A 25050-nucleotide genomic window follows, 5' to 3' on the forward strand; every position below is an offset into this window, starting at 1 on the left:
TCTCATCCAGTGGAAATCCTATATATACGGGTAAAAGTAGAAATTAACATGGTTAACATATTTTGAATAATTTTATGGTGAGAGAGTGAAACATAGATCATTAAGGGACATGACATGGATGGTTTTCTTATTAAAGTCTTTAATATATACATTAATTAGTTACGGTTTATTTTTTATTTTTCTTTGTTGAGGAAGCGGTTTACTTATTTTTCTTATAAAATACGGTTTATAATTTATAAAGTATCGTTCAAATACTACGTACTGATATAATAATATTCATGGGCATATATTGTAAATACGTGACCTGTCTCTATATAATATACTCCGAAAACCAAACTCAACAATCATAAATAAGGATAACTCATGAGGATCCATTTTATTAAACTTTGTACTTAGATAAGTTTTATAGAGACCCACACTTATATATCTTAAAGATTCAACTTTTAAGTGCTTTGCTTAAGGAGATATTCGTCTATCTCTTTGAAGTTCTTGACAGCAAAGTCCTTGATGACATGTGGGTCAGCGATCTCATACCATTTCAGAAGGCTTCCACCGTCCTTAGGAATAACTGTGATGGTTCCTTCGAATGTTTTGTAGTACTCCATCATTTTGCCACCGATGATGCTGTACAACATGCTTTTGTTCTCCAAATCCACTGCTTCGATCCTCTCATCCGATATCTTCACCAGTGGAGATCCTATATATACAGGTAAAAGTAGAAATTAACATGGTTAACATATTTTGAATAATTTTATGGTGAGAGAGTGAAACATAGATCATCTAGGGTTTAATTACGCTAAATTATCGTACTATATTAATTGAGAAGTACAAATATAAAACTAACCTTAAAATGTGTAAAAAATTACATTCAATTGCCATTAGAAAAACTTAAGTAAGATTAAATAATTAATTAAATAAATATTTTTAATTAAAAAAACGAAAATAGAGGAAACATCAAATAAAATAAATTGTAGAAAAATAAACAAAAATCTGTTAGAATCAAAACTACTGTAATTTGTACTTAAAAAAAACTAACAGATAATTTTTTTTTTACATGTTAGTTATATTTTTTTACTTACTTCATAACTATAGCAAAGATTTCACAAAGGTTTAAATAATTTTATTCATTACATGCAAATGTTTTATTGACAGGTTTTCAACAAACATTTTTAAAATACAAAAATTATCATATAAGCAACAAATTTTTAATCACAAACCATTATAAATAACATAATAACAAAATAAATTATTACAAATTTTTATAAAAAAAAGTTCAGTCCGCGGTTTTCCGCGGGATAGTACATAATAGCCCATTAAGGGACATGACATGGATGGTTATCTTATTAAAGTCTTTGATATATACATTTCTTCCACACTTGGTTTTTTGAAAAATAAATGTCTTCTCGAATGAAGTACTTAATCTGATTGAGTGCGACCACATTTATGGTTCTCTGTCCATTCAATTTTGCCATTTAGGAAATTATTCGAATCATGAGTAATGAATGGTTACAAATTAAGATAGAGTGAAACAATGTACTTTTAATTTAGATAACAAAACAACCAAATTGGATAGGTCCATATTTACTTTTATTTAATATTTTGTAAACGGTGGAGATGAATTTCTTACTTGAACAATGACTATCATCATAAATTACCATAAACTGTATGAATGATCGATATATATGCATGCATAAGGTTCTAGATAAATAATGATACTGAAATAAATAATTTATCGTAAATATACGTAGATATATGTTAATCGTTAAAAGTAGTATAAATTAACAAGTAGATTAACCTGTACAAAAGCAAAACTACTTTTATATCGCATTGGTATTTTTTGAGTTACCAATCATACCTCATGTCTATTTTCCTGTAACCCTTATTACATCCGTTATTATGCTAAAAAAACCTTACACCCTTTCCAATAGTTATCTATATTTTTTTTGTTTGAATTTTCTATTTTACATTTACGGTATAATTTTGAAGAGATATGATTTGGTATTTAGAGTATAAGATTAAAAGCATTATGCTATTTTAGTATTTTAGAATTTTAGAAATGATGTGCTAAATTTAAAACCAAAACTTATTTCTATGCATTTTGTGAAATTTGTCCTTCTATTAGCCCACTTCATAATTATAAACTTATAAATGTATATACAGTATTTAAATTCTTTTCAAGGCATATTTAAATAATATCATTTACATTTCATATATAATTTAATGAAAATACTATTTTACATACAAAATATTTGATTTTTTAACCCATGCATCGCGTGGATAACTTTCTAGTATTGTATATGGGAGTTTTCTTTGCCTAGTTGATGCCTTATAAACGAACCTTTTTTAAGGGGATATTTTTTGGAAAAGAAAAATGGAGATTTTTTTAAAAAACTATCACGTTTTTAGTGTTTTTCTTTGGTTTTTTTAATTTCCAATAGTTTCACATGAAAAATTTAAAAGACTAATGAAATAAAATTAAAATAACTAACAAAAAAAATATATTTCTAAGCACAAATTTTTTTTAAAAAACAAAATTTATAAAGGTTTCTCAAAATTTTTGAAGAGTAACTATGATAATTACTGTATGAGCCTAAACAAATGTGATTGCTTCGTTGGATATGAGATTAAAGACAATGCTTGAGTGTGCGGTGAGTAACAGACTCGTTAGACTCACTAATTGGTATTTCTTCATAATGTAATAAAGGAAATTCATTATGTACAATGCTTGAGTCTGACTAACGAGTCTAATGAGTCTGTTAACGAGAATATTCATTGAATAGACTAACGAGTCTGTTAAAGTATATTACTTTATTACTCACTAATTGGTATTTGCTCATAATGACTAACGAGTCTGTTAAAAGTATATTACTTTACTACTCACTAATTGGTATTTGCTCGTAATGACAAATGAGTCTGTTAAAGTAGAATGGATATCTACGCGGAAGAATATTTTTCTCTGTGGTGCTAATTTATTGCATCTGCTTTTTTTTTTTTCTCAAGGAAAATATATTGATTTAAACTTAAACATTACAAAGTTGTTGTAATAGCCAAATAGGCTTTGTTACAGATTCGACAAAGTATTCAACATCCTGTCAACCAAAGTTTGCTAAAGAATGAGCAGCTGAATTAGATGATCTCTTTATAAATATACAATCACATAATTGAAATTTTGATCTCTAAAACTGTATGTCTCGTAGCAAGTTTGAAATAGAAGCATTTTTCTTTTGTCCGTTGACTAGCTTTACAAGTGTCTCATAATCACCTTCAAAGATTGCCGAAGTATAACCCCGAATCCAAGTATGTCGGAGGGCCAGTAAAAGAGCTTTTGCTTCTGCTTCTAAAGCTGAATTGGAAGGTAGTAATTTTGATGCTCCCCAAACCAGAGGATCCCCCTAATGGTTTCTGATTATCCATCCGCCTGTTGAGACATGACTATGACTATTAAAAGCTGCATCAAAGTTACATTTTATCATCGGAAAAATAGGAGGTGACCAAGAAAGTATGTTTGGCATCAAATTGTTGCAATTGGGACTTCCAAAGAGTAAAGGGTTATTAATCCAGTCTCTTGTATCAACGTGAGCTTTTAAAATCGTGACTGTAGGTCCTTCCCAAAATCCTTCAAAGACTAGTAAATTCCTAGCTTTCTATATCCGCCACAATATCCAGAAGGGCAAGAGGGAGTCATGAGTGTTATTTTCATGTGTCTGTATATTAAGAATCGTTTGAATAGAAAGTTCCACATCCGTATGCAATTGACTGATGTATTGTGTTGAAATGCCCGACATATTCCAAACCATTCGTGCAAAAGGACATGTGAACAAGGCATGGAGAATGGTCTCATCCTCGTGGTTACATCTTAGACAGATAGCAGGAATGCACATACCTCTAGTACGTAAGCGGGTTGTTGTTGGTAAAGCTCTAGAGAGAACCCTCCATAAGAAGTGTTTGATTTTTGGTAATATTTGTAATTTCCAAATTCTGTTCTTTAATTCAATCTAACCATGAGGAATATTTGGTACAGGATTTGGGTCAAAAGGGTTATGAGTAAGAAACCAGTAACCTGATTTTACTGTGTATTCTCCAGAGAGTGTATAGTTCTAGATTAATCTGTCCTCTGTTTCAACCTGAGATATATACACTTTTTTGATATCTGCACAATCAGCCGGGTTCACAATGGTGTCTACTTGTTGTGTATCCCAAGTACGATAACTTCCCGTCTTTTTTATCAACACATCTAAGGTCAGGTTGCAGTTAGGATCAATTGTTCTTACCTCTCGGGATGGCATACTCTCCAAGACATTATCTATACCCAAGCGAATCATCTTACCATTTCCAATCAAAAAACGAGTGCCTTTCTTTATCAAGTCCAGTCCATTTAGTAAAGAAAACCATCCATAAGATTGATTTTTTCGTTCTTTTGCATCCAAAATCTGGCCATATGAATAATAACGTGCTTTCATGACTCTACCAAAGAGAGAATTAGGAAATTTCAAAAGTCTCCACGCTTGTTTGGCCAACATAGCATCATTGAACTTTTCTAAATCTCTGAAACCTAGTCCACCTTCCTTTTTTGAGTATTTTAGTCTGCTCCATGATATCCAAGGAACACCTCTCTGATTAGCTTTTCGTTCCCACCAAAAATTCATTAGTAAAGTTTCTATGTCTGAAGTGACTCCTTTTGGTAATTTAAAACACGACATAGCATATACGGGCATGGAGACTGCAACTGATTTCATCATTATCTCTTTCCCTGCGGGAGATAAGGATTTGACACTCCAATGAGACGTTCTCCTTCTCACTCGGTCTATAATATAAGTGAACATTTCTTTCTTTTTTCTCCCAAACTGTTCAGGAAGACCTAAGTATTTTCCTCCTCCACCATGATTTGGTATACTTAGTAGAGCCTTTAGTCTATCCTGAGTTGCACCATATACTCGAGATCCAAAAGTGATGACTGATTTTGATGGGTTTATTTGCTGACCTGAATAATATTCATACACATCAAAAACATCCCTTAAGGCTTGACAATTCCGTCTATTGGCTTGACAAAAGAATAGTGAATCATCCGCAAATTGTAGATGAGTGATTCTTGGTACACCATTTCATATTGATTCCTTTTATATCTCCATCTTTTGCACTTGAAGTGATTAAATGGCTTAAAATGTTAGAACAGAGTATAAATAGGTATGGTGATAGGGGGTCACCCTGCCTTATTCCTCGTTCTGGTCTAATCTTGCCATAAGGAACACCATTTATTAGAACATAGTAGTTTACCGATTTAACTGTTGCCATTATCCAAGCTATCCATTGATCGCAAAAGCCAAATAGCTGCAAAATTGTTTGTAAAAAATTCCACTCAACACGATCGTATGCTTTGCTAACATCCGTCTTTACTGCCATATAGGTTTGTGAAACTCGTTTTCGAACTTTCAGTGAATGCATCAATTCATGAGCTATCATGATATTGTCCTGTATGATGCGTCCCGGGATGAAAGCAGCTTGTGATTCAGAAACAATGCCATTTAGGTGTGGTTTTAAACGCTGGACCAAACATTTGGAAATTATTTTGTATAGGACATTGCAAAAAGCTATTGGTCGATAGTCAGTGATAAGCTCAAATTAATCCCTAGAGCTACTCTCTCAAATTAAGAGGTCACTGCAGTACTTGGGGGTCGAATTCCACAAGGACTCAAGTCTACACAATAAATTATAGAGTTTTATGAATTACGCTAAACAAGATAATTTAAATTGAGAAAATCAATGCAAAATATTAAATTAAACTGTTGTAAATTCAGAAGATCAAGAAGCTAGGCCTTGGGAATTTCTCAGGAAATTACAAATTATTAAATCAAGAAATAATTAGGATTCAAGCAATTAAGAACAGATCTAGAACTCTAAACTCTTTCGTCAAAAAAATCAGTTTTCACTGCAAATATTATCTAAATTTAAAACCAGAAAATCCAAATCTCTTTGTAAAATTCTAGGTTAAAAATCAGCTTTAAAAACAGGTTTAGATAAGTTCACAAAATTACTAAATCAAATCTCTTTGCAAGAAATAATTTTGCTCATCAAAATGTTTTATCAGGAAAATCAATTATATTCTCATATCAATTAATAATCCTAAGATCTAAATCCATATGACTAATCAAAGATCTAGCATTAAGAACAACCTATGATTAAGATCTAGAAAGATAATGAATCCAAAATAAACAGATCTAATAAACCATAAAATCCCTGTGAAAAACCCTAAACCTAACAAGCAAACTACTCAGACATATTTAATGAAGAACAAGACATAATTCTGAATAATAAGCAATTGAAATTAAAAGAGTAAAAGGGAGTTCAAATATTCTTCTCTCAAAGCAGTTCTCTCTCTCCAAAGCTCTCAAAATCTCACAGGGCTCCAGAAAAATAATACTTATTAGAAAATAACTTAAAAGTTTGCAAAACCCAAAAAATACTATTTATATGTCCTAAAACACGTCAGGGACTTGTGTTGCAAATATGGAAAACTTCGGGCAACTTTCTAAAACTTCCAAATTTGTGATTCTTCATCGGCTGAAGAGGGTGTCGATCGATGCTCCTAAGTGGTGTCGATCGATGCCATTTCTTTGATCCGAGTCCAAATTGATTCTTTAAGATTTATGCTCCAAAATGATCCAAATTGCTCTACTTTGCTCCATCCATGCCAAAATCCTAGAAAACCTGTAAAGACTCTCAAAGAACCTAAAAACACATCAAAAGACTCTAAAAGACTCCTTATATCATGGTTAAAAACCACAAAAATCATGATATATCAGTCAGAAAGAGTCTTTGGATTCTCTATCTTCGGAATCATACAAATATTTGTGTGATTGATACTCGGTTTCAATGTTGCAGTTCTGAAGAAAGACTTTACTTCCTGAATTACATGGTGTCCTACCGTGTCCCAACACTGCTTGTAAAAACGTGCTGTAAGTCCATCTGGACCAGGTCCTCTATCATCCCCTATTAGACATACTGCATCATATATTTCTCTATCACTGAAGTCTCTCGTTAAACTGACATTAATGTCATTGGTTATAGTTGGGGTGAAATCAGCAAATTCTTCAGGGGTGACATGGTGATCATTGGTAGAGTAAACTTGAGTAAAAAACTCTTGCGCATGCTCACCAATCTCTTTGTCCCCCCGACATAAATTTCCTTGACCATCAAGAATGGAGATCATTCTGTTTTTTGCATATCTTGACTTTGCAGAAGCATGAAAAAACTGAGTATTACTGATATGTCTATATTTTGTCTCTCCTTAGCAGATATTTATCATTAATTTAGCTAGGATAACTCATTGGTTTGCATCATTTTCTAGTCTTTTCTTTGCATTTTGCATGTCTAGGTAGTTTTTGCATCATCCTTGCATACATTGTGCATTTTGGAGTATTTCAGGTATTGAGGAGATGTTGGAAGCGCATCCGATCGAGCCATGCTCCCCAGCGCATCCGTCCGAGCCATGCTCCCCAGCGCGTCCAATCGAGCCATGCTCCCCAGCGCGTCTGTCCGAGCCATGCTCCCTAGCGCGTCCGTCCGAGCCATGCTCCCCAGCGTCCGTCCGAGCCATGATGACATTGCATTCTATTCGACGCGCACGGACTCGATCACACATGTCAAGAAGAAAGACGTTTGGTTTCACACGCTTCAGGAGATTACCGAACCGACGCTTTACTTTGTCGTTTTAAGTTTTAGGGCTTTCTATGTTGGACTACTATATATAAATACTTTGTTAAGTCTTTGCTGAGACATCTTATTTTTTATCTCGTTTTCATTTTGTTCTTTTCTTAAAGGTTTTACCTAGCCACCATATACGTTCTGAGACTTTGTAATCCGACATCTTGGAGTTTATTGAGTATTTGCATTTGATTTCTTTTACAAGTTGTTCATCTCATTTTTACCTATCTAAGAATGCTTCTTTCAATGTTTTCTGGGTTTGCATCCTTGATGATGATTTTCGGATCTGAGTAGTGTGGTAGTTCTTGAGGATGGGATAGATTAGGTGGAGGATCTTAGGATGTAGGGTGTTTAAGCTTTGATTTGTATGATCCCTTCTGGACTAGAGTTAGAAATACTAGTTTCTCTCTGATCAATTGGAACTAGGTCTTAGACATTTCCACACCCAAAAGGTGTTTGATGAAATGTCTGACCAACTAGTGCCAGAGACTTACGTTCCTAGCCTAAGAGATTAGTTGTCTAGGATGTTTGTTGACGTGAATGAACTTGTTTTTCATGCCATGCTTGATCATGTTTCTCTAGCGAGAGCTAGGTTTGGAAGTGGTTGAGTTTGAGTAGCTTTTGTCAAGAGATTGGATTAGCTAAGAAGTGATGTTCATTGTTTAGGGATAGTTTGCTTGTGGTATGTTAAACATTCTGTAGACTAGGATACTCCACCGACATCAATTACTCCCATCCTTAGGACTTTTATCTTTTGNTTCTTTCTGATTTTTATTGCATTCCTGAGACTGTTTCGATCCTTGTTGTTTAGTCCATGCTTAGACTCGTTTCTGTTTTCATTCATTTTTGCTTCTTGTCATACATTCACATTTCCAGTTCTAGAACACATTTCCGTTTTGCATTCTGATCATTCTAGGATTGTTAGATAAAAACACTCTCTTTAAATTGGCTTGACTTGTGAAATCTTGATTGCATCTTAATTGTTAGTAAAGTTTCCCAACTGGATTGACACCTTAAGTATTACAACTGCATAAGGTTAATTGAACGTGCTAGGATAGACACACAAAATCCTAGTATCAATTTGGTGCCGTTGCCGTTTGGGATTCGTTTTGCTACATTTAAGATTTCAAGTTTTGCAAGATTAAGTTCTATCCCACTTATCATTCTGAGTACTGACTTGTTTTGGTTGTCTGCTTGTTTGTTTTGCATCCCAGGAACCTGTTGATTGCAACGTTGCATGCACACCAGATCAAGAGGCCATCAGAACCTCCTTCCTGCTATCGACGATATCAACCAGTTACAAAGACCACGACAAGCTCGTCAACTCACTGATCATCCCGCACCCGTCACAATGGAACAACCGAATGTACCACATTCGGGACCGCGAAACATTGGTGTTGGGGATGCACCGAACACTCATACCCAGCGTGATGGAATCGTCCCTCCCGCCGTGCAGAACAACAACTTCGAAATCAAGAGTGGTCTGATCTCCATGATCCAAGGAAACAAGTTTCACGGGTTGCCTATGGAGGATCCACTCAACCAGTTGGACGAGTTCGACCGTCTGTGCAGTCTCACCAAGATCAACGACGTGAGTGAGGATGGTTACAAGTTGCGCCTCTTCCCATTCTCGTTGGGAGACAAAGCTCATCAATGGGAGAAAAACCTTCCCAAGGGATCAATCACAACTTGGGATGGTTGCTAGAAAGCATTCTTGGCCAAGTTCTTCTCCAACTCCAGAACAGCCCATCTCAGGAATGAGATTTGTAGCTTTACTCAGAAGAGCTCAGAATCATTCTGTGAAGCCTGAGAGCGTTTCAAGGGTTACCACAGCCAGTGTCCACACCATGGTTTCAGCAACGAGTCACTGCTGAGCACTCTCTACTGTGGTGTACTACCAAAGATACGTATGCTGCTTGACACTGCTTCTAACGGTAATTTCCTGAACAAAGAGGTTGATGAAGGATGACAACTGGTTGAGAATCTCGCTCAGTCTGACGGCAACTACAATGAGGACTATGACCGCACAGTTCGCGGCGACGCTGGGTCTGAAGAGAAATACAAGAAGGACCTCAAAAATGTCAATGAGAAGCTTGACTGTATCTTGCTAAGCCAGCAGAGGAGCGTCCACTTCGTATCTGAGGATGACCTTTTCCAAGTTCCAGATGGGGAGGACGAGCAGACTGAGGAGATCAGCTATGTTCAGAATCAGGGTGGATACAACAAATGTTACAACCCCTACAAGATGAACCCCAATTTGTCTTACCGGAGCACAAATGTTGCAAATCCACAAGATCAGGTGTACCCTCCTCAGCAGCAACAACAAGGTCCGCAAAAACCTTTTGTTCCTTACAATCAAGGATGCATGCCTAAGCAACAGTTCCAACAAGGTTATCAAGCTCCTTCCAGACCACCACCAGGATTTTCACCTCAACAAGTTCAACCTACTCAAGCTCCAGATCAAGAAATGAAGTACATGATGCAACAACTTCTTCAAGGTCATGCTAGTTGTTCTCTTGATACTGCTAAGAAGTTTGATGAACTCAGTCAGCGGATGGAATGTTCTTACAATGATCTGAATGTCAAGTTTGAAACTCTTAACTCCAAGATGAAGTATATGGAAGGCAAGACTGTTTCTACTTCTACCCCAACAACTGGCCAACTACCTGGAAAAGCAGTTCAAAACCCCAACGACTATGCTACTATCCATGCCATCACCTCCCAAGTTGTAGATGTACAGCTCACTGAGGACAATGAGAGTTTAGATGGGGAGGATTTTCTTCAATATGAAGTTCAGATAAAGGATCTTGTCGAAGTGCTCAAGGATCCAATTAAGTTAGCCAATCAATCTGATCTTGAAGCTACTAAATAACCCGCTGCTCCTAAGGATAAACCTGTGAGATTCATTCCTCCACCATACAAGCCACCTCTACCATTTCCAGTGAGGTTTAAGAAGCAGCTTACTGAGAAGTATAAAGCTATGTTCGAAAACCAAGTCAAGGAGATTGAATTTAGGATGCCTTTGCTTGATGCATTTGCACTTGTGCCTCAATATCAAAAGTTTTTAACTGATTTGGTAATAGAAAATACCAAAGAGAAGGAGGAGATAGCTAAATGAGCTCAAGCTAAGGCTCTGGAAGATGAGAGGGTAGTGCATGACATAGGTGGGGTTATTCATGAATGCAAGGCTGTTATTCAGAAGATGATTATCCCAAAAAAGCTAGAAGACCATGGTTCTTTCACCTTACCTTGTTCTCTAGATCATTTTTCTATTAAAATAAAATACTAAAGCTCTTTATACTTTTGAACTCTTATTGAACTTTGACCAACTCTTACTAATTCAAATTTTTTGTGGTAGTTTTGAAAATTGTGGAGGTGTTTTGGTAGTTTTGGATATCATATAAATTGGCATTTTAAGGAATTTCTAACAAATAAAAACTATACATACGATAAACAATCCTTGAAGAGATCTATAGAATGTTAAATTGAATAGTTTATATTGAGACTTTTGTTTTAGATTTCGAATAAAATTTTTGGATCTTAACCATTACTAAATATTAATGTATATATCTTCTATTAAAAAAAATATTCATAATTTCTAGTATACATGACTTGCCTCTACAAACCTTTCCGTAAAAAAGCCTAGTTTTATTTTGATACATCAATTAGTGCTGTTTTTTAAATTTAATTTTTTTTTTTTTGTCAAGAGGGACCAACGATAAATATTTACAATAAGTAGCTAACTTGGTTAGGTTAAGTTGCCTTCTCCATAATTTTTTAAGGTAAAGGAGAACATGAGAATATATCTTTATTAAGCAAACAAGTTGCATAAGCCGCGCCAATTAGCTCACCCAGTTGTGAAAAATTATAATCATTCGGTCCAACAATAATATGCCAATAGATATTCATTATAATATAGCTATACGATCGAGTCCGTACATCCCCAAAATACCAAACGTTTATTGAAGAAATATATGTATGCCAGTTTATTTAGACGACGTTTCGCAATGTAGACGAACCTTGCAAGTTAGGACATATTTTATTTAAGGGTTTTGGCATCGATCATCTGGATGATATAAGCAGCTGTGTTGATGACTAGATATGGGTCATCGCTGTCATCAGAAATCTTTTTGAACACGGTCCATTTCAAGTGGCTACCATCACCATCTTCCGAAGGCGTAACGACGATGGTTATTTTGAGCGTCTTGTAGTTCCTCAAGATATAACTGGAGATGAGTTTTACCGTGGTTTTCCTATTCGTCCAATCCTCAGCCTCGATCTCCACCTCATCTTTTACAGTGAAAACATAGTGATTAGGGATTTAATCGAGAAAACATAGTGATTAGGAATCAATGGGATGTATGAAATGTAGAAGAGTTACCATCATCTTTTACTGCTTCCATGAAAGCTTTAAACAATTCTTCTGCCGGATACTAACGATAAACATCATAAGTTCTGGGATTTGTGTTGATGGAGATGTGTGGATCGACGTGGATGTCATCGGGAATCTTCTCGATCTTGCCGGTCCATTTCACACGGCTGCCATCATCGTCATCTCTAGGAGTCATGGTGACGGTTACTTTGTACTTCCTCAAAAAATCATTGCTGGTCACATTTATCGTAATTTCTCTTTTCTCCCAATCCTCAGCCTCGATCTCCACTTTATCTTATGTTGAAACATAGAAATTAAAGGTTTAGTCGAAAAAATAGTTAGCAGATTAATCAATTAATAAGATGTATGTAATACTGTTGAAGACTTACCATTGTCTTTTAATCCTTTCATGAAATCTTTAAACAGGTCGTCCGCCTGAGACTTCATGTCAAACTCATGAGTAGATTCGTTTAGTGCCATTCTCTATTTTTTGTTTTTGTTTTTGAAGTCTATGTTATGTGTGGGTTTGATAATAACCTTCTCACTATAATGAATGTGGTTATATAGAAAGACAGAGGTTTATGACAATTACATTAAATAAAATCACCTAACCCCACCCATCTAACTTTTTCACTCTGTGGAATCTTTTTAAAACTAACCTAAAGCTTCAGTATTTGAATTGCAGACCACATTGATTTGCAGACGAATGTGGTACATAGGAGGAAATAAAATTTGCAGACCACATTGATTTCAACGGCCTAGTTTGTGTATTGTTAACTCAATCAAGCAAGTGCTTTACGTAAATTATTTTGCTTTGAGATACATTTTTAGAAATATATGATCACTAGTAAAATTCTTCTTAAATGACTCTTGCTCTATGAGCTTCATGTAACACAAAACGCGTTTTGTGTTTTTGTCTTTTATAGTATACGATTATCAACCCATGTGAACGTTATGAACTAAGACATGACTAGTGAATGTTGTGGAATAAATACAAATAGATAAGCACACGTCACTCAACTTACATAAATTGAGTCACATATTATTTAGCAACCCGATTTCGAACTTGTTTAGTTATTTTATCTTATAGCGATTAACTGGAATAATAATAATAAATAAAACCTCAATGGTATCAAATAGTGAATTACTAATAAAACATTACATGCACTATATTGTTAACTCGAACTAAGCATAAAGTATGTTACTGAATCTTCAATCTCCTTCAAAACCTTTTTTTTTTTTAAAGTATAAGTATGAGGAAACTGATGAGTGAGTAAAAACGATTGTTCTGTTAGGTGAGGGTTTGTGTAATTGTTGTGTTCATCAATCTCAACTAAAAATGACAATACATTAGGGTGTGATGTGTTCATGACTCTCACCAACTGTTAGTAACTTAGTATGTTGAAAAAGTGAATTTACATGGAAAAATATTTGTGCATAACCAAATTAACTTAAACCATAAACGATTAATTTACATTGCACAATTCACATATGTCCCTTACCGAATAATAAAACATGGATTAATAAATCATCCTTTTTATTAGAATATATCGTCGATACAACAATAATATGCAGATCAATATATTAATTATGCATCTTGAAAGCTTCAAGAGCAAATCCTTGCTAAATGCCAACCATTATTAAACGATAACTAGTATCAATCATCATAAATTATTATAAACTGTATGATCAATATATAAACTATATATATGAAGTCGCATGTACTCTGTTTGACTATTTCAGATCGTTCTAAAGATTCTCTCATCCATCGCCTGAAAGTATCTTGCAGTAGTGTCGACGATGAAACGTGGGTCCTTGATGTCATCGCTAACTTTCTCATACTCTACGGTCCAGAATGCTCGGCCACCGTCATTACCTTCCGTGTGAATGACGCTCATGGTTCCTTCGAGCTTCTTGTAGTTATCCGGGTTTCTCGACTTGGCCTCTTCAGGATCAACAGTACAGCTGATGAAAGGTGTTGTGATCGCCTTGAACAACTCTGAGATCTGAAAGCCCTCCATTCTTAGCCGAACCTTTTTCTTCTCCGAAGGTAGATCAACCTCTACCTCCTCAGTCGAAACTTTGGTGAAAACATATAATATAGCAATTAGAGTTGTAATCAAGAAATATTAATTGAATTATGAATTAACATATGTTTTTGTATGTGTAATGGGAAATATATAGTTACGTTGGTGTCTTGTGGTTTTCGCTATCTTCATGTAACCTTGACAGAATCTATACGCCGGAGACTTGATATCAAACTCAATAGAGATATATCCTCCTAGTGTCATTCTCAATATATATATTTTTTTCTCTTAGTATATTTTGTTATGTGGGTTTGATAATAATCTTCTCAATGAAGGTCTTTATATATAGAAAGAGTTTGACGAAAATTTTACAATAGTTATTACTGTTTATGGTTTTAGCTAACTGTCACCATCTTCTGGATTCTTTATAAATTTGAGCAAAGCTTAAAAGCCAAGCTAATAACAATTTGCATTCTGCTTTATTTTTCTTTGGTGAAAACCATTGCATTCTGCTAATGAACAATTAATTAAATAATTTATATCATTATGCATGGGAGATTATATAAATTGTGCAGACCAAATTTGTTTTTTTTTTCTACCACATTGATGGCTTGTAATCGAACATTTTCAATGGGGAATTCACAAAATATCATAAGTTTTGTTTTTTCAACTTTCCAATAGAAAACCAAATGATCAATATATAAGACTAAATAACCATTAACAAACTAAAAATGAAATACACAGTATATTTAAATAATTAAAATTGGTTTTAAACTTAAAATACTGCAAAATCAATTACGAATCCTTCCTTTTAGGGAATTCTCCATTTTTCGAAAATAATATGGATATGGACTAATACCAAATAGATATTTCGAAAGCATATGATTTATTAGTTTAAATTAATATTTCTAATTGACTAGAGACTGGAAAAAGAGTAATTTATTCATTAGTACATGGTATTGTGGATTGTTTTTCTGAATTAATGATCTTTTGTTTTTGCAAAATTTGTTTAAGTTGTATTTGAGATATTTTTCAATTCATGAAAACTTAACAACAAAAAAAAAGTGATTTATCTTAGAAAAAGTGATTTATCTATGTAACTATATCTCTTAACTCAAAATGGCAATACATTAGGTGGTGCGATGATCATGACCCGTTTATGAAATATCTGTCCCCACTTCTTATCTCTCTCGCAAAAAACTTTGCTTTTCTGCAAAATGAATTTGTTAGAATGTACCTACTACTACATGGGACTAAGACCATGAATGGTTGTTGGTTTTTAAATGGTGACTATTTTTAAATAAATCTATTTTGGCTAAAAACTTGAATGGAAAAAAATAGACTTTTGAAAAACAAAGTCTAGAAACTATTGTAAAATCTACTGCCATTCAATGCCTAAATATTATATTAGATTTTAAAAGAAAAAAAAAAACAGATCAAACATGATTTAAAAAATCAATAATGAATTGATATACTGGATGTTGAGCCACTAAATTGAATATTGATTCTTCATCCGAGTCCAAGTAGCAAAGCAATAAATAATGTTGTTGATCATTGCATGCATGATGGCAAGTCGTCTCCATCGATCCGAATGTCTTTGCTCCTGCTCGACCGTCAAACTCAAACCACATTAAGTCATTACTCATTAACGACTCTTCAATTGTTCGATTCGACTTTTTTTCTTTCAAATTTGGCTTTTGTAAAAAGCTTATTATTTTGACCTTGTTCTTCTCCTATATTTAATTTGAATAAAAAAACTTTTTTAAGATACGGTTTATTTTTATTTTTCATTCTTTAAGAAGTGGTTTATTTTTTTTTTCCTTATAAAATATGGTTTATAATTTATAAACCTCTCTAGTATTGTTCAAATACTACGTAATGATATAATAAAATTCATGGGCATATATTGTAAACACCTGGCGTGTCTATATAATATACTCCGGAAACCAAACCGTGCAATCATAAATAAGGATAACTCATGAAGAGGATCCACTTTATTTAACTTCTTACTTAGATAATATAGAGACCCGCGATAGAACCACACTTATATATTTTAAAGATTCAACTTTTAAGCGCTTTGCTTAAGGAGATATTCATCTATCTCTTTGAAGTTCTTGACAGCAAAGTCCTTGATGACGTGTGGGTCAGCGATCTCATGGCTGGTCTTCTCAAACTCACCAGACCATTTCAGAAGGCTTCCACCGTCCTTAGGAATAACTGTGATCGTTCCTTTGAACGTTTTGTAGTACTCCATCATTTCGCCGCCGATGATGCTGTACGACATGCTTTTGTTCTCCAAATCCACTTCTTCGATCCTCTCAGCCGATATCTTCACCAGTGGAGATCCTATATATACGGGTAAAAGTAGAAATTAACAAGTTAACATATTTTGAATAATTTTATGGTGAGAGGGTGAAACATATATCATCTAGGGTGTAACTACGCTGAGTTATAGGCTTATAGCCCATTAAGCATGATATGGATGGTTCTATCTTATTAAAATCTTTATTACATACATCTCTTCCGATCTAGAACCACACTTGGTCTTTTGAAAAATAAATGTCTTCTTGAATGAAGTACTCAATCTTGGGTGCGACAAAGGTTTATGGTTCTTGAAATTATTCGAAACATAAGTAATGAATGGTTACAAATTAAAGATATATAGAACGAGACAATGTACCTTCTCCATAAGTAATGAGGCGAATGGAGCCAGGAGCATTCCCATCGCCAGCAAGAACTTGAATGGTTTTGTAGTCATTAGGGAAAGCTTTGGGAAAGAAATTGATGCCGTCGCCAAGGGCTACCCAGAACTTTTCAGCCGGAGACTTAACTTCAACCTCCACATGAAGAACACCAGTCAATCCCATTTTCCTAGTTTAAGAAGAAAAGAAAATTTAAACTCAAGTATTATGTATGTCTTTGAATGATTTTTTTAATACAACTCATCGTGTCTATATATAGAGAGAAGTTTTGAAGCCTTTAGTGATATGAAAATTTGCATTTACTATGTGGAGCAACCTATACAACTAACCCAAAGCTTATAAATATCTTCATTTGCTGTGTCAACCACTCAATGAGGTGGATGAATCAAATAATAAATTGGGTAGGTAGTCTAAATATATGACGTCGACTGTGTTTTGTGGCATGTGATTACCATTGCCTCCAACTTTCTTTTGTGCCTTCAACAAAAGAACTATGAACCAAGTAAATGAAGTACCACATTTTACATATGAGGGCCGGGGATCTCATTTATGACCTCTCATAATAACTGTGGACCAATGTGAACCCTGATGAGATTGAATAATTGGTTCTAAATAATGTATGATCAAATAAATCAGTAAATGCGGAGGAGTCACGTCACTCAGTTACGTTATACAAACATTTAACAACTTGATTGCAAATTTATTTTCATAAGAATAAAAAATTCTTAATGATAAAGATCTGAAATATCTGCTATTAACTTTCTAAAATGATCTTCTTGGTGCCTTGGTGGCATGGTTCGGTGCAATATAAGCCGAAACAATCTCATCCTCATCGTTAGGTACTTTTATTTCCCTGTTCTACTAGGAACAGCATGTTGTTGTCTTCCGTTGGTATAAAACGGCAACCACTCTGCAATCATAAAATAGAAACGACAAACAAAATTCTACAGATGAGTCATCATGTCTATTTGAACTTTGAAGCAAAAAGTTCACCCAAATTTTGAATATATAATTGGATACGTTAAAGTTACAGTATCCTAGGATTTGACAAGATAATCTATATATACATTTTTTGAGACATTTTTTTTTTTGATCGTTTGATAACAAAGGAAAGTTTTGAAAAGACAGCAACATGAGAAAACTAAACAACCCAAAACATAAGGGACCGGAGCACTGCAAGTGCTTGATAGTGAAGCCAGAAAGCTCTCCAAACACTGTGAAATGCAGGACACCTACAAAAAGACCTTCAATTATCTGCGGCAATTTGATCTTGGAGCCAAGAAGGACCTCCTAATGCCAGGTACGAGTGGAATATGCCATCCCGTGTCACACTTTTCGCAATGGCTGAAGCAACACGATTAGCAGCTCATCCCACCTGAAGGACCTCCCAATAAACGAAACCAGAGCACCAATGAAGGATTTCCTCTAGCATAAAACAGAAGTGGGGCCATTCATGAGGACTGGTGATCGCCTCCGCAACCTGTGCGCTATCAATGGCCAGCACCACCCACTATAACTGTAGATTCCGTAGAGCTTCCATGGACCAGAGCACACAACGCAAACCAGCACCACAAACTGAGTCCGTACGTGAGAATGCGTCTCTCGCATGGAAAAGCACTTGCCCATACTCATCTCTTACAATCCACGCCCCACCAAACATAGAGGAGGAATTTACCCACGAAAGTGCAATATTACACTTCACCACCTACGCTCTATGATCTCACCCTTTCTACTCCATGAAGCTACCAACTGCTCCTCACTCATCTGGGCCTCTTTCCACTGCAAAGCGGCTTGAAATGATTTTGTAACGAGTTCATGGACATCACCCTGTTTATCCTGAAAGACCACAACATTCCTGTATTTCCATATGTGCCAGAGCAACCAAGGGATGACAAGTCTCTCATCCGGAACCCCTGAATCTTTTATCATCTCCATGAGATGTTCCCAGTTTTTCTCAACATGGAGGTCAGAGAAACCTCCCATAGGAACCGGGATATTAGCTAAAGCGAAGGCTTGTCGAGCTACATGGCACCCGAAAATCGTGTGTCCGATATTCTCGACCTGGCAACCACAAACTAAGCAGCGCAAGTCCATTACAATCCCTCTTGAAGTTAACCTGTCTGTCACTGCTAGAGCTCTAGAGAGCATTCTCCACATAAACATTTTAATCTTGGGGACCGTCTTTATCCTCCAAATCTCTGCTTTTAGTTTGTTGGATCTAACCACCTCCTCCGACTTTGTTTCATATAATGTAGGTAAGGTTCGTAGCAACCAATACCCACTTTTAATTGAATATGCCCCTGCCTTATTATATGGCCATATATAACGATCCTCTCTCCCCACCCTTAGCTTCATTGTCAAGATTTGTGCTGCATCTAATGGGCAAAACAGTTCATTCACTTTGGAGACATCCCATTGACCACTCATCGGGTCTCTCAAGTCCGCGACCTTCAACCCGACATCAAAGAAAGTTTGGAAGCGGTATGGAGCCCGAGGATGTTTCTCTTGTAACCACTTCTCTTGCCAAACCAATGTCTATCTACCATCACCAATCACTTTAAGTAAACCCTTCTTCAGCAGTTCTCGACCATGAATGATGCTATGCCAAGCATAAGACGGGCGAGAACCAATCCCACAATCCAGGATCGATTTTTTCCAAAAATAACGACTCTTATAGAATCTTGCCACCAGGGAAGTCGGTTGTTCAGCATACGCCAGGACTGTTTAGCGAGCAAAGCCTGGTTGAAATCACTTAAGTCTTTGAACCCTAGACCTCCCTCACTTTTGGTTGTGCATAACTTTTTCCACGCCACCCAAGCAATTTTCCTTTGTCCTTCGCAGTAACTCCACCAGAATTCAGTCATCGCACTGGTTATTTTCCTACAAAGATTCTTACTCTACCGGAACCAGGACATCGCATATACTGGCAGAGCCATTGCAATGGATTTAAGCAGCACTTCCTTAACTCCCAGCGAGAGGGATTTAGCAAACCAACTATGGAGTCTACCTTTCAACTTATCTCCTATAAAAGCTAAAAGAGCCTGTTTGGAACCACTAAAGCATTTTGGTAATCCTAGATACGACCCAAAGCCTCCTTCTTCAGTTATCCCCAGTATGTTCTTGACTAGATCTTTCGTTTCAACAGTGGCCTTACTCCCAAAGGTGATTGCGGATTTAGCAAAGTTAATCATCTGACCGGAAGCTCTCTCATATAAAGTCAGACAGTTTAGCACCTCCTCACACTCCACCTTGGTTGCCTTACAAAATCCTGAAGTTGGCACTTATTTATAAAATAAATCCTTAAGTTGGCACTTATTTACAGCCATGCCATTCACATTAAAAATTTAATTTAAGAAACACAATTAACTCTACTTATATTTTTTTTATTATAGAAACTAAGTGTTTTAAAAGGTAACAAACATAACTGTAAATATATACAGATTTTATTTTTTTTATTTTATGAGGAGGTGAGTGAATAGGTATTGTTCTTTAAAAATTAAAAAAAACTGATTTGATAAAAAGTAACTTTTAGTCTCACATACTATATTTTACTTTCACGGGTTTCATATGATGAGTTTTTGCGGATTAAAAATCTTTGAACATGTTGCGTGATCCGCCTAGCATTGCGGGTTTGGACTATAGAACCAACACTAAAACTATTAGTTTATTTCATATACTATAGATTTGTAAAATTAACTTATAAATTATTTAATATTACACATACTACAACACATTCTTAATATTCTAAAAAAAAAAATTGTATACACATAAAAATATACACTAACATACCATATAGACATATACCTCTGTTTATTTATAGAAAACAAAACTAAGTGTTTTAAAAATTTATATTCTATCTAGTAACAAATTTAATATAATTAGTTTATAAACTGTATAAAACGTAAGAAGAAGAAAAAACATTCTAAACAAAATTATAAATTAATTAGATAAAATTTAATTAATTGGGAATTTGAAAACTAAATAAATTAAAATTATTATTTACAATACATTAGATTATAATTTAGTCCCACGGTGTACCGCGGGTGAAAACCTATTTATAATACTAAGATTGCTTTTAAGAAAATTATAGGTTTTCTTACAAAATATACTTATACTAGATTAGGACCCGCCCGATGTGCAGATTTAGAGTTTTTAAAATAAAATAAAATTTAACCAAGAATATAAAGTAAGTATTTTTAGTAAGTAAAAACTATCTATAAAAGTAATTAGATACACCGAGGTGTCCAACATAAATATCTGGTGTAAAAGGTGCGACTTTGCGGTTGAGACTATTAATCATATTTTTTTTGAATGCCCTCACTCGTGGGAAGTTTAGGATTTATCTCTGACTCCGGTCTAATCAGAGAGTTTTTCATATGATTCGGTATACTCAAATTTGGATTTTGTTTTTTGGAGGGATGTCTCTCAACAGGATGATCCTGATCAACTTCTTCAATTACCATGATTTTTATGAGCAATCTGTAAGGTTATAAATAATTTTGTTTTTAAGGTTTAGAGATCGAGACAAATGATATAATTGCTTAGGCTTTGGGCGATAAGTTAGCCTGGGAAAAGGCGCTATCTTTTACGGCGGTCATGTCGGCTCCATCTCCGTCCTCGGATGTCCAGGTTTCTTCACCTTGTTGTCAAATTAATGGTTCTTGGAAAGCAACCAATGAGCATTCATGATTGGGCTGGTGGTATTGCGTTGGTGAGGAGCGAACCTTGTTCTTGGGGGCCAAGTGTTTAAGACGGAGCCTCTCCCCCCTGCATTCAGAGTTTGAAGCGTTGTTGTGGGCTATGGAGCGGATACGTGCTGAGTTACTTACTATGGTGCATTCCCCTGAATATTGGCCATCCTTCTCCAACTTGCTCGATGAGTTTAATTCGCTGGAGTTTTTTCTACTATTTTCCATCTCTTGGATCCCGCATGCGACAAATTCGAAGGTGGATTGTCTTGTTCGTGGTTTGCATTCTCTTATCTCTGAAGTTTCTTTTGTAAACCCCTTCCCTCTGGCTTGGACAACTAACCGAAAAAATTCCTTTTAATTTATTGTTTGGTTGAAAAAAAAAATAGATACACTTTTAGTTAGAAAAAATAGTTGTAGATGAGTTCAAAAGTATTAAAATTAAATGAAATTTAACAAAGAATATATATTTAATTCTTTTCGTAAGTAAAAACAATGTATAAAATTAAAAAGAAAAACTTAGTTATAGAAAATAATTGTTTTTTTTTTGCAATAATACACTAATGTATATCCATTTACAAATCTACTGTCTACATTACCACTAAAAGTTTATTTGTACACACAAATATATTTTACTGTTAAAATATACTCTTTAGTCTTAACTACTATCAACAAATTGTCTTTATGAACGCATTAAATAACTCATTATATGTCTCTTCACTTTAACATTTTTATAGTTACAAAAACGCATAAGTTAATCTTACATACTCCTATCATATATATTACAATAGCAGTCTTTTGAATAAATTATTTGATTGGTAGAAAAAATATGAGACGATCTATTTTTTTTTTACATCAATAATATTTTTCTTTATGTAAAGGTGAGTATTTACATTTTTTTAGAAACAGTAACTAATTGTTTAATTTTCACAATAATTTTTTTTTATCTTATATAAAAAGTAAGGGTCTTTTTCTTGTAATACTAGATAAGGACCCACCCGATGTGCAGGAATTTTATAAATAACGTTATTTATAAGTTTTATTTTTGCTATAATATACTGATTTATATTCATTGACAAATCTTTTATGTATGTTACCATTAAAAGCGTATTTTTTACACCTAAATATATTGTATGTTACAAATATATTCTTTACCACCACCTAGAAAATGTCTGTATGAACACATTAAGCCAACTATTATATATTTTTTTACTTTCACTTTTGCATAGTTTTTTTAATTACTAAAATTATTGGCTCAAAAAACATTTCGAATAAAAAATATATTACATAATATATTAATCAATGATGTAACATCACAATAGTGTATGACCAACCATAGAGAGAATCTCAGTTCATCCCTCTTTCCTTATGGAGAAAACCTTGCGTCCAACCTCCTCCACCATGGAGAGAACCTTGGCTCTACCTTTAACCTTGCGTCCAATCTCCTCCACATTCCTCCCTAGAGAAGATAATCTTGCGTCAAACGTCCTCCACCATAGAGAGAACCTCGGCTCTGCCCTCCTCATGTGTAGAGAGAACATGTTCACGTCTTTTAGCTATCTCAAAATGGCTTGCTCCGACAATCAATGAAANTTAATTTTCACAATAATTTTTTTTTATCTTATATAAAAAGTAAGGGTCTTTTTCTTGTAATACTAGATAAGGACCCACCCGATGTGCAGGAATTTTATAAATAACGTTATTTATAAGTTTTATTTTTGCTATAATATACTGATTTATATTCATTGACAAATCTTTTATGTATGTTACCATTAAAAGCGTATTTTTTACACCTAAATATATTGTATGTTACAAATATATTCTTTACCACCACCTAGAAAATGTCTGTATGAACACATTAAGCCAACTATTATATATTTTTTTACTTTCACTTTTGCATAGTTTTTTTAATTACTAAAATTATTGGCTCAAAAAACATTTCGAATAAAAAATATATTACATAATATATTAATCAATGATGTAACATCACAATAGTGTATGACCAACCATAGAGAGAATCTCAGTTCATCCCTCTTTCCTTATGGAGAAAACCTTGCGTCCAACCTCCTCCACCATGGAGAGAACCTTGGCTCTACCTTTAACCTTGCGTCCAATCTCCTCCACATTCCTCCCTAGAGAAGATAATCTTGCGTCAAACGTCCTCCACCATAGAGAGAACCTCGGCTCTGCCCTCCTCATGTGTAGAGAGAACATGTTCACGTCTTTTAGCTATCTCAAAATGGCTTGCTCCGACAATCAATGAAACTAAAGACCATTTTCTAACATCATAAAATCTTTTGATAGTAACTAATGTTAAATTTTCCAATTTATTCGTGGAAGTGTCTTTGATACACTATGATGTAGCCTTTTTTCTCTAGAACGCCTTGAATGCCACCTTGCTTAGTGAGCCTATGTCCACTCCCAATCCATGGGACCACCTTTCTCAGTGGACCCCACGTCTACTTCTAGCCCACCCATATCCGACGGTCAGTTTGTTACGTCCGGAAAGCTTTAAATATTTACCCTTATAAATCACCATATGATCTTTTTCTATATTTTGTCCTCACTCGCACAGTTCCGACAATCACTTCCCAAAATGTCACCTATGCTGAAACTACTCCAGCTCAAGCACGCCTAACTCTAGAGTTCTCTCAGGACCCTTAATTGAAAAGATAAGTGTAGTTTGGTGACATCGGTGGCCAAATCAATTCTTTTAAACCTATTCGTAAACCAGGATGTCACAGTCTCTGAACTCCAATAGATCTATCAACAACAATTTATGTTTTTCCAATCTATTTATCTATGTTTGTTGTAAGTTTGTGTTTGATTAGCCTATTTTATCTAACCATTAGGTTGATGAGCTTCTACTCTTTATCTCCCTTTGAGATTGAATGAATGGTAGCAATTATGGTTGCACAAAAACGGTCTATGACCAACCAATCAATGTTGAAAAAATAGAAGAAAATTAATTTGACATAAATAAAGCAATAGAAAATTATNTTCATCCCTCTTTCCTTATGGAGAAAACCTTGCGTCCAACCTCCTCCACCATGGAGAGAACCTTNTGAAAAGAAAATTTAAATAAAAAATTCTAAAAATACTACATTAAATTTTTAAATACATAGTATTCAAAAAAGAAAACGCATATATTCATCTTTTTGGATCAATATATTAATCTTGCCTATTACAAACTGAAAAAGGAGAAAGTATGAGAAATTTTTGGTTTAAAAAATAAGAAAAATTTATCTTTCTATTAAAAAACTTTTACCAATAGAACAAAGTTGAAAGCAATATTTTTGAATAAATTATTTTGTTAGATGAAAAGTATGAGACAATCTATGTTTATATAGAAGTGAGTATTTACAAAATTTATAATTAATAATTAACTGTATATTTTCTTAATCCTATTTCTATTTTTTTGTAGAATTAATAACTTAAAATTTAAAATAAGTATATAATGTTATAATTTTGAATTATATATATATATATATGTAATTTCCTTATAATTATTTAAAAACTTTTAATTTTTGTAATTTTTTTGATAATTATGTTTTTACATT

At 34.4% G+C, this 25050-nt stretch overlaps 2 protein-coding genes and 1 long non-coding RNA gene across 4 annotated transcripts; all 3 read right to left on the reverse strand.

Annotated features, from left to right (window-relative positions):
- On the reverse strand, positions 418 to 17032 carry LOC104776526 (MLP-like protein 423). Of its 2 annotated transcripts, XM_019235677.1 has the most exons (3): positions 16781 to 17032; positions 16202 to 16446; positions 418 to 476 (listed from the first exon to the last, which is right to left on the reverse strand). In XM_019235677.1, the coding sequence occupies exons 1-3, from the start codon at positions 16965 to 16967 to the stop codon at positions 444 to 446; spliced, it is 465 nt and encodes a 154-aa protein (XP_019091222.1). In that variant the 5' UTR covers positions 16968 to 17032; the 3' UTR covers positions 418 to 443. The 2 variants fall into 2 exon arrangements, with proteins under 2 accessions (XP_019091222.1, XP_010460171.1); XM_010461869.2 differs by lacking the exon at positions 418 to 476 and having other exon boundaries at positions 16005 to 16446.
- On the reverse strand, positions 11640 to 12648 carry LOC104741093. Its single transcript, XR_760276.2, has 3 exons — positions 12463 to 12648; positions 12083 to 12367; positions 11640 to 11991 (listed from the first exon to the last, which is right to left on the reverse strand). It is a non-coding gene; the product is annotated as an uncharacterized LOC104741093 (long non-coding RNA).
- Positions 13600 to 14398, reverse strand: LOC104741092 (uncharacterized protein At1g24010-like). The gene is made up of 2 exons (XM_010461870.2): positions 14262 to 14398; positions 13600 to 14153 (listed from the first exon to the last, which is right to left on the reverse strand). The coding sequence occupies exons 1-2, from the start codon at positions 14362 to 14364 to the stop codon at positions 13813 to 13815; spliced, it is 444 nt and encodes a 147-aa protein (XP_010460172.1). The 5' UTR covers positions 14365 to 14398; the 3' UTR covers positions 13600 to 13812.

This window comes from Camelina sativa, chromosome 14 (genome assembly GCF_000633955.1).
Source record: "Camelina sativa cultivar DH55 chromosome 14, Cs, whole genome shotgun sequence".
Lineage (NCBI taxonomy): Eukaryota > Viridiplantae > Streptophyta > Magnoliopsida > Brassicales > Brassicaceae > Camelina > Camelina sativa.

Bases quoted from the DNA above. Each gene is read 5' to 3' on its own strand.
- LOC104776526 (XM_019235677.1), bottom strand. From the start codon at position 16,967: ATGGGATTGACTGGTGTTCTTCATGTGGAGGTTGAAGTTAAGTCTCCG. The intron at 16,447-16,780 runs GTACATTGTCTC...CCGTATATATAG, and splicing joins CCTCATTACTTATGGAGAAG to GATCTCCACTGGTGAAGATA. The intron at 477-16,201 runs ATAGATGAATAT...AACTTCAAAGAG, and splicing joins CTGTCAAGAACTTCAAAGAG to ATAGACGAATATCTCCTTAA.
- LOC104741092 (XM_010461870.2), bottom strand. From the start codon at position 14,364: ATGACACTAGGAGGATATATCTCTATTGAGTTTGATATCAAGTCTCCG. The intron at 14,154-14,261 runs GTAACTATATAT...TTTTCACCAAAG, and splicing joins GAAAACCACAAGACACCAAC to TTTCGACTGAGGAGGTAGAG.